At 38.2% G+C, this 14,003-nt stretch overlaps 1 protein-coding gene across 5 annotated transcripts in view; it reads right to left on the reverse strand.

Annotated features, from left to right (window-relative positions):
* Positions 1–1,440: 1,440 nt before the first annotated feature.
* LOC143300534 (protein phosphatase 1 regulatory subunit 16A-like) overlaps positions 1,441–14,003 on the reverse strand; it is a 36,429-nt gene continuing 23,866 nt past the window's right edge. For 2 of the 5 annotated variants that reach the window (XM_076614278.1, XM_076614279.1), the window contains exons 10-13: positions 12,938–12,982; positions 8,238–8,303; positions 4,360–4,477; positions 1,441–3,859 (exon numbers count right to left, since the gene is read on the reverse strand). In XM_076614278.1, coding sequence (XP_076470393.1) covers positions 3,086–3,859; positions 4,360–4,477; positions 8,238–8,303; positions 12,938–12,982 — 1,003 coding nt within the window. In that variant the 3' untranslated portion in view covers positions 1,441–3,085. The remainder of the gene's footprint in view (positions 3,860–4,359; positions 4,478–8,237; positions 8,304–12,937; positions 12,983–14,003) is intronic. The other 3 variants (XM_076614281.1, XM_076614282.1, XM_076614283.1) reach the window with 3 other exon arrangements.

A 14,003-nucleotide genomic window follows, 5' to 3' on the forward strand; every position in this document is an offset into this window, starting at 1 on the left:
TAACAAACAAAAAAACAAAAACAAAAAAAAAAACATATTTGTTTTTAACACCTTTGAATAAGTTGGCACAGAGCAGAGCCTGTACCTCCATTCCTGAGAGTCCATCTATGATTTCTTCTCTTTACAAGCTGGGTACATATAATTTCCATTTATATTTTTCTATTAACAGCATCATATGTATGTATACCTATCAAAAATTATGTAAAAAATATTATATCAAAAGATTGCTGTCTTCTTATTTGAGTGTCCCATACAATGACAGCAGTGAGCATACACCAGTCTAAAACTAAATGCTAATATTGGAATGAAAAAAAACGAAAGAAAAAAAAAGAAGAAGAAAATAACTGTACAAAACACACACACACACACACACACAACAACAAACAAACAAACAAGGAACAATGTCTATTCTCCTGCTGATAGAGTTGCAATAAACTCACTTGGTTCTGACTCAGCTTCTTTGGTTGCAAATACTGCACGTTTCACTTTTGTGAGGATCCAGATGAAGACCAAGCACCCATTTGAGTCATTTTGTTGTACCACAATTCAACTATTTCCTTTTACATAAACATTTCAATTTCACCCCATCATTCAAACTGGCTGAAAAAAACAAAAGAAGACAACAACAACAACAAACACCTTTCAAACAGAACTGATAGATGGTCAGAATTACTGACATCTCAGCTCAAGGTTAGTTTCTGATCCTTTAGTTTTAAGAAAATGAAACCCCCTCTTTCTTTTTGATCAAACCAACAGACTGTTCATTCAGAAAGATTATCTGATTCTAGTTGATACATAAAGCCTCAGCTTGGGCACAAGTTATGACATTCTGTTACAACACCATGGTCAGGCACATGCAGCCTGGCAACTTTAATATTCAGCTATGAACATAGTTCACTCACAGCCTGTCCCACCCAAGATTTTCCTGTGTACATCTGTTCTGCTGATGAAGGTGATACGAGACCACTGAAATTTACAAGAGTTGAAGAAAACATCTACTAACAGACTGCTGTCTTTACCTTCACTGTTTCATATACAAACAATTTTTTAAATAAAAATATTCTATAAGTATAACAACAGACTCGTTCTTTCCACACACACCTTTTCTTCAAGAAATTAAAGAAAACAGGACCGATAAAACTAAACAAATTCTCAAACAGCAAGGATCAACGTGCACTGTCTCTATAAAAAGCAACAACCACCACCCACATTGTCAGTCAAGTTTCTGGCTATTAAGGAAGTTCACAAGTATGTGTTAACACACATTACCACATCTCTTAAACTGTTGCCATTTCTCAATTCACCTGGAGACCTGAATATATTCATGTTCATGAATATATATATATATATATATATATATATATATACACATACACACAACATGTTATATATATATATATATATATATATATATATATATATATATATATATCTACACACACACACACACACACACACACACTTAAATATACACAAAAACCTCATTTTTCAACATTTCTCACCTAGAAGGAATACAAAACAACCCCGTCATTTTTGGTAATCTACATTCTAACCCTTTGAACAACTGAGAGCCAAAAATCTATCTAATAATATAAATATCTGTCTATGGGTCTATGGTTTATATTGTCAAGGTATATATGCTAAGCACCAACTATCTATGTCCAGCAATCAAACTCAGAAAAAAAGACAATCTAAAAAGTTATCCAAATAACATTTACACTGCCTGTTGTTAACCAAGTTTTATTTTTCAGTCTTCTTCTTCTGCGTTCACTCGTATGCACACGAGTGGGCTTTTACGTGTATGACCGTTTTTACCCCGCCATGTAGGCAGCCATACTCCGTTTTCGGGGGGTTTCAGTCTACATTCATGTAGAGAATGGAAATGTCTACTCTATTTTATGTCTTTGATCTATTTCAAATACAAATAAAGTAATCTGTATATTTTTCTATATAATATGAACATGTCTATTAAGCATAACATGTAATATCTGATTATGTACAATCAAGTTTCAACAATGATATATCTGTAGTACAAGCATGTGTTCACCTTTCCCCTTAATAATTGCACTTATGAAATGTGTATCAAGAAAACACTGACACATTATCTTGCTGTTGTTCTTCCTCATTGCACCTTGTGCAGAATCACAGCTAGGATATAATCTGTTTTTGACATGTACAGACATCATAAGAAACAGAGAGAGAAGGGGGGGGGTGGAGAAGGAGGGATGGATGGAAGCAAAGGGAGATAGTGAGAGGGAGGGAAGAAAAGGGAAAAAAGAGAAGGGGAAGGGACGGAGAGAGCGAGCAAGCTAGTGAACTGCAGAGGTATATGCTTCTATTTCCTTTCTGTGCATGCTCAACAAGCAGCCCTTTCTCCCTCTAGTTTCGGAAGTCATTTCAAAGTCAACGTTTCAGAATGTCCAGCTACGTTTTGGAATGTCCAGTAAGCCTCATTTGGAATGTCCTGTCAACAGTGTTTTGGAAATGTCCAGTCCACAGTGTTTTGGAATGTCCAGTCAATCACCACCTCCAAACGCAGTCTCTGGGCAGATGGAGACAGCAAGTCAGTTGCTGCGTTGCTTGTTCAGGCACTGCCCGGTCAGTAATCAGTCCAGTCATGGAGGATGAGGAACAGAGATGAAGGGGTCATGGAGGGTGATGGAAGGGTTTCTCTTCAATGCTGCTTTCTCCCATTCTTGTTTTGCCTCTCACCTTTTCTGTTGTCTGGTTTGTCTCTTTTGACTTTCTTCATTGTTTGGCTTGGTTCTTCTGCTGCTGTTTATGTCTGGCCATTTCTGAATGCCAGTAACACACAATACTTAAGGACTGCAGTCTCTTTTTTTGCTCTGTCCACATAGCTGCCAGAACTTTCCAAAGAACAATTTCACAGGAGAACAGTAGATACTGGTTATCATGTCCTAAAGAGGATACTACTATTAAGGTACATATCCATCATGTTTGTTTTGAATGAAGTTATTTTTTTCTTGTTCCATCCTTTGCATCTTTCTTTTACACAGCCAAACCAAACACATATCCTTGCTGGAATCCTCAGAGACAGATCACCACTGCGGACCGTGCAGCCCTCTCACAATATCACACAACACTTCTGCTTACCCTCATCCCCTCCAACCACGGGGGCAGTGGTGGGGGCCACGAACCTCCTCAGCTGTCCATCAGATGCAGTGTAGTGCATGGCGTTGTTGTTGTGGTGGTGGCCATTCTTGGCCTTCTCCCTCCCTGGCACAGAGTTGCCCTGCTGTTGCCGACCCCCCTGCACACTCTCCAGGAACATGCTCTGCACCGCTATCTCCAGCAAGCTTTCTCGCGAGTTGGAGCGTTGCCTTTTCAGGTCAGACAGGGTGGACCCTGATGGTCTTCGCTCATGCCCAGGCATAGGGTAAACAGGCTGTCTTGGCAATACCTGGGAGGCATGAGTTGATCGAGGAGGACCTGATGCATTCTGCGGTTTCGGCTTGGGGCTAGTGTCAGAAGTGTTCTGTGTCATTGCACTGGGTTTAGGACCGGTTTCTCCCAATGAGTTCTGTGTCACTGCTACAGTGTCTGAGGGGGAAGGTCTACTACGTCCCTGGGAAGGAAGCTGAGAGGGCGGTTTCTGGGAATCTGTGGACGCCATGGTCTGAGACTGTGCAGTGTGGGGCGAGGTGGGTGGGGAATCCATGGGCTGCGAGTTGATGGTGATGGTGACTCCAGCAGGGGCTGGGGGCAGGTATGTGTCCTCCTGTGTGGGGGGTAAGCCAGGAGAGGAGAAGGGTGGATGAGGGTCATCCTCACCTGTCACCACCACTGTCACCGCATCCAGATCAGTGGAAGGAACCGCATCATGCTCGTCTTCCACCTCCTGTGGGCAAGTACAAAGCAGTTTCACTCTGTCAGGTAATATAATTAACACTTCTTCATAAAATATTATGAAAATGATGAAACTTCATACCTAACAATCTGTATCTGTGATGAATGAATGAGGGGTCAAGCCACCTGTTTTACATTAAATGCCTTCCAATATATTCTCAGCTGCAGTCTTTAATATGTATCCCATTCCTCCCATTTCTGGACAGAAGAACGCTTTACAGCATTTATCTTCGTAATGACCTTGTACATCTGTGTGAGAAGAACAGAAGAGAGAGGAAAGAGAAGCCGACAGCTGAGCCTTTCCTCAACTAGCTCATAAGCAAGCCAAATATTCTCCCTCTCTTTCTCAATACTCCACCACATTCTCATATAATCACCTTCTCACCAAATACAACTCTTTTACTCAATTCAACTGGGCCAATAATGCTTGCAACCTACCCCAAATCCCAAGAAAACAACTACCAGAGGTTAGCAAAGTTTGTGGACACTGACCATAAGCGAGTCATCCTCAGGCATGAGGTTCAGGCCGAAGTGCAAGGCCTCCTCTTTGTGCTCCTTCTTGAACAGCTGGCTCTTCTCCCCTCGCATGCTGCTTCTACGCATGGAGGCGCTGAAACATACCCACTCGCCGTACAACAAAACTGTTATATAACACCTTAAAAAAAAACAACACTGAAAATTATTTTTTTCAAAAAACAAAAACTATATTATCAAAATAGTGGTGAGGATATTGTGTGGCCTACAACACACTAACTCTGGGTAAAACACAGCCACTGGGTGAAACTGTGCACCTGGGATCCATGTACAACCCACATCCTTCCAGCTGTCAAGCTCATGAATGAACAGAATTATAATGCATCAAACCTCATCTGGACATATTGTTTTTGCAAGTACTGACTTTGTGACCTGACAAAAAAAAATTACATACTTCCTCCACCAATCCGTCTTGTACCTTTCAATGTATTTGTTATCATATGACCAAGCATCTAATCATCCATTATTCAGGATATGATTCAAGTTCAAAATGAAGTAAACATTTCTTCAGAAAACTTGTTAAACAGTTCACATCCCATATCTATTGTGAATATATTATAACAGATTGCAAGGATTTTCACAGATGCTGATTTTCTTACTTTCTTCTTTTAAGCCTGTGACAACGGTTCCAACACTGGCAGCTAATATCATCACTATCAGTAACATGGCAGACAAAATCCATGATCTACTGATTTCACACACACAACATACGTATAATATTCATTAAAAAAAAATCAGTTTCTTTTCTTCTAACTATATCAAACCAAACATGCAATGATTACTTATCTAGAAAAAAAGATATTTGTGTGAGTACCGGTAATCACAAACAAAATATAGTTACAAAACACATCCAAAATGGTTATTCATGAAAGCGTTTTACCAGTACTTCTTCATGTTTATCATCTTTAATATTCAAACATGCTCTTCCCCCACAATCCCTCTCCCAACAACACACACTACTGTCTGCCCCCCTGCCCAACCCTTTCTCTAAATCAAACTGTTATTCTCAGTGTTTTAAACCAGGTATCCCCAACAAATAAAAAATTGCTCCTCCCACCCTAAGTCCACTCTCATCCTCGAAAACTGACCTTCCTTCATGCACAATTTGTTGCCTATGGATTTTTTTGTTTGTTTGTTTATATATGAGATTACTTTGAATAAAGTGACAAAAGATCAGACAAACGTTACGACTTATAACAGACAGAGAGAGAGAGAGAGAGAGAGTGGGATATGTATGTGTATGTCCGTATATGCATATGTGCATGTACATATATTTGAGCCCAATTATGTACTTGTATGAACATAAACACATCTATGTTTAAAAAAAAAAAAGAAGTTGTAAAATAATTCTACTTTTGAACACAATAACAAACACACCTAACAAATCTGAAACCAAGTAAAAGAAAAGAAAAAAAAGTAATACCACACTATACAAATAAAAGAAAAAAACAGATAATAGTTTGCAATGTACAAAAGCAGCAATGAAGAAAACACCAAGAAACATGCAATGAAATATCCATGCATGTTCAGCTGACTGGAGGCTTGAATCACACTTATAGCAACGCAGAGTACATGTGCAGCTTCAAACTGTATTGCTTCATTAACCTCTTGATTCTCTCTCTGCCACACTTACAATATAATGACACCAGATTACAATAGCAATATACATGTCAGGTCAGTTTAAGTTGTGTATATTTCTTCCCAACCCTGCTACACACACACACACACACGTCATAGTCCAGTACATACATATAGTTTATATAACATATCAAACCTATTACTTATTAATTATCAATGAGGCATCACGAGTACTGGAAAAAAATCTGAAAAAATAGAGAATCATCTGAAGCAACTGATGTTTAGTCTCACATACTTTCATAAGGAACAAGACAAAAGGCCCCAGTTATAACAATGGAATCTGAAAAGACAATGGACAATGTTCTCAGGGTCACAGAGACCAACGCTTCTGGAAGAAAAAAATCAGAGGTTGTAAAATCATATAGAGAGTCTCGCCCTTAAATCTTAAAATACTGATATGATAATCCTTTTCTTCATTGTCAGTATTTCTGTTGAAAGCAAAAACCCCAGAACTAGAAGAGTTGAAAAAAAAAAAAAAAAAAAAAAGATAAAAAAATGGAGAAATGTTTGTGTTTCAACTGATGGTTGGATTAGTTAAAATTCAGAAGAAAAAAAAATTAAATGATGCACAAGTCTTGGCTGTGGAGAGAAAACCAACTAATTTTAGCTGCCTGAAGAAACTGATGTGTGGAGAATGAAAGCTCATGTTTAAAATAATTTTCATTATTGACATAATGTCATAGACAAAGAAAGCAAATACATCACATGCCAGTAAATACATCAACACGAGACCGTCACAGTTAATCTATAGAATATATATAAACATATCTACAGCCCGTATATATTCTTTAGTAAATAGTGTGAATATTATTTTATTTATGAAATATTATGTAAATAGTGCATACTGTTTTATTAATGAAACATTATTTATCTGTTTCCAATGTATATACTGGTGAGAAACAAGCAAATGTTAATCCCATTGGATTAATAATGAAATAAGCAGAGATGATGTTTATATCACTTTTTAAGTACATCAACATGAAAAAAATTAATAAAGAAAAGGGCACAGACAGAGAGAGTGTATGTGCATAATCACACACCAACACATTCACACACACACACAGAAGTGCATGTATGAATGGAAATGTACAGATAACCATTCAAAACTGTAATGTCCAAAGCTGTGTTATATTTAATAGTAAGATGCATGGACGTATCCAATAAAATGACAGCATATCCAAACACGTCTAACAAATGACTGGTTCTTTATGAGTAGTGTGTGTGTGTGTGTGTGTGTGTGTGTGTGTGTGTGTGTATTTTAACATCTTGACTGCCTGATGTTAAAACATATAAAATACTCTATGTTTTCTTGTAAGCCTATGTTTGTAATACATACACACTATACACAAGCACCAGACAGTCATGCGGCCACGGATTTTAATTTTCATACATTCAAGACATCTTAAAATGCAAAAAATGAATGAGCATTATCTATTTCAAATATTATGGCACATGACAACTTCATTCATTCCGCCATATAATGTCAGAAGCAGAAAATAATCTGGTAAACATGGGAGTTAATGCTGTCAAGACTGTTCTTCAAAACCAGGCAAGGATGAATGAACAACAGTAACAAGCATACAGATTAAAGGGGGAAAAATCATCACTTTAAGGCTTGACACCTGCATGCTGCACAAAAAAAGGAGAATAAATCTCACATCAAAAGTTTAACTTTTCTTGGTCGTACGCAAACTCAAAACACTCTCCCTCTTGTAAACCCTTGAATAGTTACTGAAGCAATTCATATCTATATGAACCCTCAAGGATACACAGATATGCGTAAGCATACTTCACAAAGTTCAAGTGCATATCAGATCAAATATTTACCTGACCCACCACTTCCCCCTCCTCTCTCCACACACACACACATATACTTCCCTCATACACACACAAACAACTACATGCACTCTTCCAACACTATAATATACTAACACACACACAAACACACCACCCTCTCAAACATATAAAAACTAATAAAAAGAAAAGAAAAGAAATGAAAATGATAACTGAAACTGTATCACAGGATTGGAGGCATGCAGTCAGTTGCACATCACAGCTCAATCAGGAACAGTTAGCCATCAGAACAGCCAATCATCTCACAAGAAGTAATGTAATACACAATCCACCAATACAAGTACATCTGGAGTAGCATGACAACAACAAAGAGTATAGTTAGGTGCACAGAGCATCTGTCTAACCTGACGCTGGTTTTCACATTCAATGAGGTATTGGAACTATACAGGGAATCAGTCGAGTGACCTAGGCTGCAAGAAAAAGGACAAATACAGGCTAGCAAACACGCAAAAAAAGTCAAATCAATATATGGATTACAAAGTTGTAAAATAAAAACACATATCAAATTTTTTAAAAAGAAAGTAAGTACAGTAAATACAGTACATTCTTTCTGTCTTCCGGTAAATGATCAACAAGAACATTTAAAAGAATGTGTCTCTTTGAACATAAAAACAAAACAACAAAAAACCTGCACATGAGGCAAGGCGTAACTACTGAGGTAAGGTATGAATATGACTATTTGATTAAACAGTAGAATATCCCTTCTGCATGATCAAGCAATCATTGACAATAACAAAACCAAAACTAGCAAACTGAAATACATACTAGATAATAAACACCAGGGGTGCAAGTGGAAAAAAGTGGCAAGACTGAAGTCCGGTCTAGGGGGTCTGGGGGAGTGCCGTAAGTTCCCCCAGCGGGGTCCGGGGCGGAGCCCCGGCCGCCAACGCATTTCGTGCATTTTCCTGCTCTCTCAGGGCCTCTCAGAGTGCCTTTCAAGAAGAAAATATTTATATTTTTGGCAAGGAAAATTTATGGATTTTAGGTAATGCTTTTAATGGACTAAGCACGTGCAATGCCGTGTGTCAGGTAATATGTTGCTGTTAGTCGGGACATGTGAAGGCTTTCTACAGCCTTTGTGTCTTTAGCTGAAGTCTTTATTAAGTCCACTAGGTCTTCAGAGAGACTGAATGGAAGGCAGTGTTCAGAGAGAAACAAACAAATTCTGATCTTAAGGTCCATGACTTTATCCGTCAAACTAGGACCAGCAAACAGAGGTTTTGCACAAGGCATTGTGGAGGTGTGCGAGTAGGAAGCGAGCTGTTGAAGATGGTCTGGATCCTCACTGTGTTTCACCAACGATCTCTTTCCGTTTTTTCCATAGTTCAGTTTTGTGTTGTTACAGCATTTGCAAATAGCCAAACCACTTGCGTCAATTTTCGCGCACCACATCGAGAATTTCCGTTTCAGTTTGTCTTCATGGTTGAGCCATTCATTTTTCCACTTGTTCTTACAATCTTTGTTGATTTCTCGAGCTTTTCTCTCGTCAGAAACTTCCAAAAACAGCATTCTGGCATGTGAAAAACTTGCAGTTTTGCTTCCCGCTACCCGAAGATTAAAGCAAAGATGCTTCCCTTCGCAAAGACAGAGCTTAGGCTAGCGCGGGAAGTGAAGCCAAACTGCTGGCCCTTGCATTTCAGAAAATAGAAAAACAGCAAATCAGATTCGAGAAGCTGACGATCACGCGGTAAGCACGCTGAAAGCACATGCTTAGAGTCACGTAGGCCAGCCACCTATACTGACGTTTCATTAAAAAAGTGATGCCTCCTTTGGTTGTGGGATATACCACTCTGTGTTTACTTTTCTCGAACGAAATAGGGGGTGAAACAGTAATGTCTCTCCTCCCCCTTTCATTTTTTGTCCGTCCCGGGGACGGACTGCTTCTATGATTTTCCGTCCCAGGCGATTTTTTTCTCTCGGTAAAATACAGAGTTTCAGGGCTAAGTAACAGAGACACACACAGAGACACAGACACACACACACATTCTCTCTGTTCTCGCTTTCCAACGAACAGTCCCATCCGGATTCCAGCGGCAAAAATGGGAGTCGTACACAGCGCGCGCGGCTAGACACAGCTGGCGCTGGCTTCAGTTTAACTAAGCACTGGTCAACCAGTCAAGAGAGTTCCATCTTCCGGTGAATAGTTCAGTATTCAAGTTCCGACCAAAACTTTCCCAGACCAAAAGCATAGGGACCAAAAAAAAAAAAAAAAAAAAAAAAAATCGAAATTTCATCAAGACGGAAATCCGTATGAGACGGAACCACTTGCACCCCTGAAACACACACACACAAAAAAACCCCAAATAAACCCAAATGATAATGAAGACTGCAATGCAGCATTAGCTTATGCTGAATTGCTTACTATTTACCATCCCTGCCTCAGATAGTTCTGGTTTTGTTATGACAGCAGAAAAATAAATAACTCAAAGAGCAAACTAAACTACTCTTGAGCAAGAAAGAAAAGTAAAAAAAGAAAAAGAAAAAAGTATAATCAAAACATACCCATGATTTCATCAAACATCTGACACAAGCGCTTGGGTCTTTATATGCATGCAAGGATACAACTTGGACGTCATGGCAGACTTTCCATTAACATTAGGAAAAAAAAGTACACAAAAACTAATAAAAGAATGGAAGGAAGAAAAGAGGGCAAACTAGACAGATTGTTGTTAACATTCCTAGTGTGTTCATGTTCATTAGGAAGGTGCGAGCATAACACATATTGTATTGATGAGTGCGTCTGTCCATGCACAGGTTTTTTTCTGTGTATTTGTTAATGGACAGATTCATATCAAAATGCAGCTGCCAAAGGTTACAATGTTTTTTCTACTGCAGCATTCATCTTCTTTTATTCTAAGATCAAATACTGAATTAAGTCTCTGATCTTAACACTATTACATACCGAAGGGACATAAAACACTGGTACTACAATAAAATTCAGCCTCCAAGGTCACTGAGGTATCTGGCCCTCACCCTCTTTCAGCCTGCACAATTATATTATGCTGTAACCTCAGAAAACAACTTTTCACAACAAGAGACCAGAGACTTCCATTGTAAGGATCACTTCTGGTTACAAGTATGTATGGATCTTTTCTTTACTTCCCCACCTTTTCTTTTCTTCTTCTTCTTTTTTTTTTTTTTTTTAAAGAAAAGAACTTGCAAATTTCAATGCCTAAAAATAAAACTGCTAAAAAGGGAGGCTGCTTTGGTATTAAACTGCAGAATCAAGTGACATGAAATTATCTAGCTTGATTAGTTTTGGACAACCAAATTTACATGGCATTGTCAGTTAATTCTGGACAACCAAATTTACATGGTTTGGTCAGTTTATTTTGCAACCAACAAAAGAAACTTAAAAAATATCACCAACTTATCTGCATGCATTACCAAAGATAAATAATCTATCAAGTCCAGTATAAGCAAACATTACCAGTAAACAAATAATACCATCATCAGAATGTGTGCACATCAAGTTGACAAAGAGAAAGACTAGAAATGGGGGATACTGGGGAACAGAGATGGGCAGTTTAGGAAGTAACTGGAAAAACAAAATCAAATTATCATGCAATATTACTAATTGTTCAAATTGACTTTAAATCATCTGTGCATTCGAAGCAGATAAGGTCAATTTGGTACTGCAATATATTTAGCTGATAAAAGTATCCCCTATCCCCAAAACTATCCCCTTGCATCATCAACAGCTAGTTGCCGATAATGCTGTGAAGCAATTTTAAACTGACATACTATTGGAATAGAAAATCACTGTGTTGGAATATAAAACCATTGTGTTCAACTATTGTGTTCTTTTTGTTTCATCTGTTCATCTTGCACTCATCTCTTTCAACCCTGCTTAAAATGTAGACTTTTGTGCAGAGATTAAGTGTGTGTGTGTGTGCGTATGTGCATGTTTGTTGCTTCTCAATACAGCCTCAAAAATCTTTTCTTCACAGCCCCCTCAGTAATATTTCCAAGCACCACACTCTGGCTCCCCAATTCATATCTCTCAACCCTGGCCTGGTATCTAAATATAAGAAGTCCAAGCCACACACACTGGTTCCCCAATTCATATCCCAACCCTGGCCTGTTCTGTATCTATCCAAATATGTTAATATAGGAAAATGAAGCTGCCATGAAGCCACCAATGAGTGGAGACCCACTACTTCAAAAGTATTCAGTTGTACTAGTCCTAATTCAAAACTGAGACCATAAACTGATATGGCAATAAATATTAATGCAACCAGATTGACTGACAAACCATCTGAACTGAATTCCATCATACAATTGCACATTTCTGATGATCATGCCTATGATCTGAAGACTGGCACAAATTGATCACAGGTATGAAATAAAGGGAATGTGGAAACCAAGATCACAATGAGAGCACAGCAAGAATGGTCAACAGGAGACAAAAAAAAAAGTCTTCAAATCCCACGCAGCCAATATGAACTCAATGGTCAACTTTTCAGTTTTATGTTTGAATTTCTTCACTGAAATGCGATGAATATGTCTCTGCATAACCTGTATTAATAAACTGTGAAAGTAATAAAGAACTCTAATGCACCAAATATCCTGAAAAAACAATCTCTCTCTCTCACTCTCTCTCTCTCTTGCTTACTCAAACACATACACACGCACGCATGCATGACCTTTCAGCAGCATAACCACAATGTGAAATGTAAACATGAAAGATGATTCATAACTGGCTATAATGAAAGCTGGTCACACATAAAGCATGCATTGGCATTTTAATTCAGTCATAAGTGACAAGTAAGCAGTACCATATGATCCAATTAGAAAAAAAAGAAGAAGAATAAAGCCAGCATCTGTGGAAGCATGTTTGATCCTGTAATTCCATTTCCACACCTTACCATAACCAACCCTGAATCATTAATATACATCATGCATCTTTCCGCCTAAGCAATACACAATGGTACATTCACGCAAACGTACAAGACATATGTCAATCCATTGCCACCACAGACCCGTACACAACAATAGTTAACAGCAGAGCAAATTACAAAGGCTCACAATGGAAAACAATTACCTCCCAGCTGACACAAACTCTGTGCCTAGAGCCCGGGGGGTCAGACTAGCAGCAGGAACAGAATCAGCAAAGTTAAAGGTAGGCACACCTCTATCCAAACAAAAAGGGATAACGAACGTAAATTTATACTATATGAAGGAAGGCACAACTCTATCCCCAAAATAAGGGATAACAAAAATTGTATAGACATATAATATAATATTAAAGGTAGGCACACCTTTATCCCAACAAAAAGAGTGAGTACCTCTGCCAAGCTTTTTTTTTCTATGAGAGTGATCCTGTGAATTGGTATGTTTTTAAGGATGTTGGCTGTGTTTGCTGAATGTATGCATGTGTGTGAGCAAGCACATACACATTCCTCTGTGTGTGTGTGTGTGTGCGCGCGCAAGAACTGTGAGTGCAACTTTGGAAAAAAAAGATTAACATCTGGTAGTGAACCTGATGTGAATAAAGATATGTGCTATCTTTTCTGGTTGCTGATATACAGCCTTCTGAAAAAACAAATGAATATGTCGAACAAAACAATGGGATAACATTTTACACAGCCTTGGCAGAAGTATGTTTGAACTCTACGAACCACTGTGACTACTGTTAAAAATGTTCGCTCCACTTAAATCATGGAAATGACAGTGACAAATTGTTATGCATGCACACATACAATATAACATTTTAAACCATGCTCCCCACTCTTGTGCAACCATATATGAATTCCCTCTGTCAAATATACAACATTTTAAAATGGACCTTTCTTTGAATCAGCAATTTGTAATGTAAAACTGCACCAATATGTAAGCGTCATTGTTAATAACCCTTCTCGTCAATGTTGTACAAAGAAACAAAGGTAAGTAATGCTACTGAAAAGCAGTACAGATTAGGTAACATTACAGGTTACAAACTGCAACCAGACTAATTTAATAAGTCCTAAATCAGACAATATCAAATCCGTGTAATTATCTCATACAAAGAAGCAATATAATGGGTTTACACTACTAATACCACAAGCATCTCCATGTCCCATAACATTTTCCATGAATCACTATAATCTGGTGATCAATGAAAAAGAAAA

Source organism: Babylonia areolata, chromosome 26, assembly GCF_041734735.1.
Source record: "Babylonia areolata isolate BAREFJ2019XMU chromosome 26, ASM4173473v1, whole genome shotgun sequence".
Taxonomy (NCBI): domain Eukaryota; kingdom Metazoa; phylum Mollusca; class Gastropoda; order Neogastropoda; family Buccinidae; genus Babylonia; species Babylonia areolata.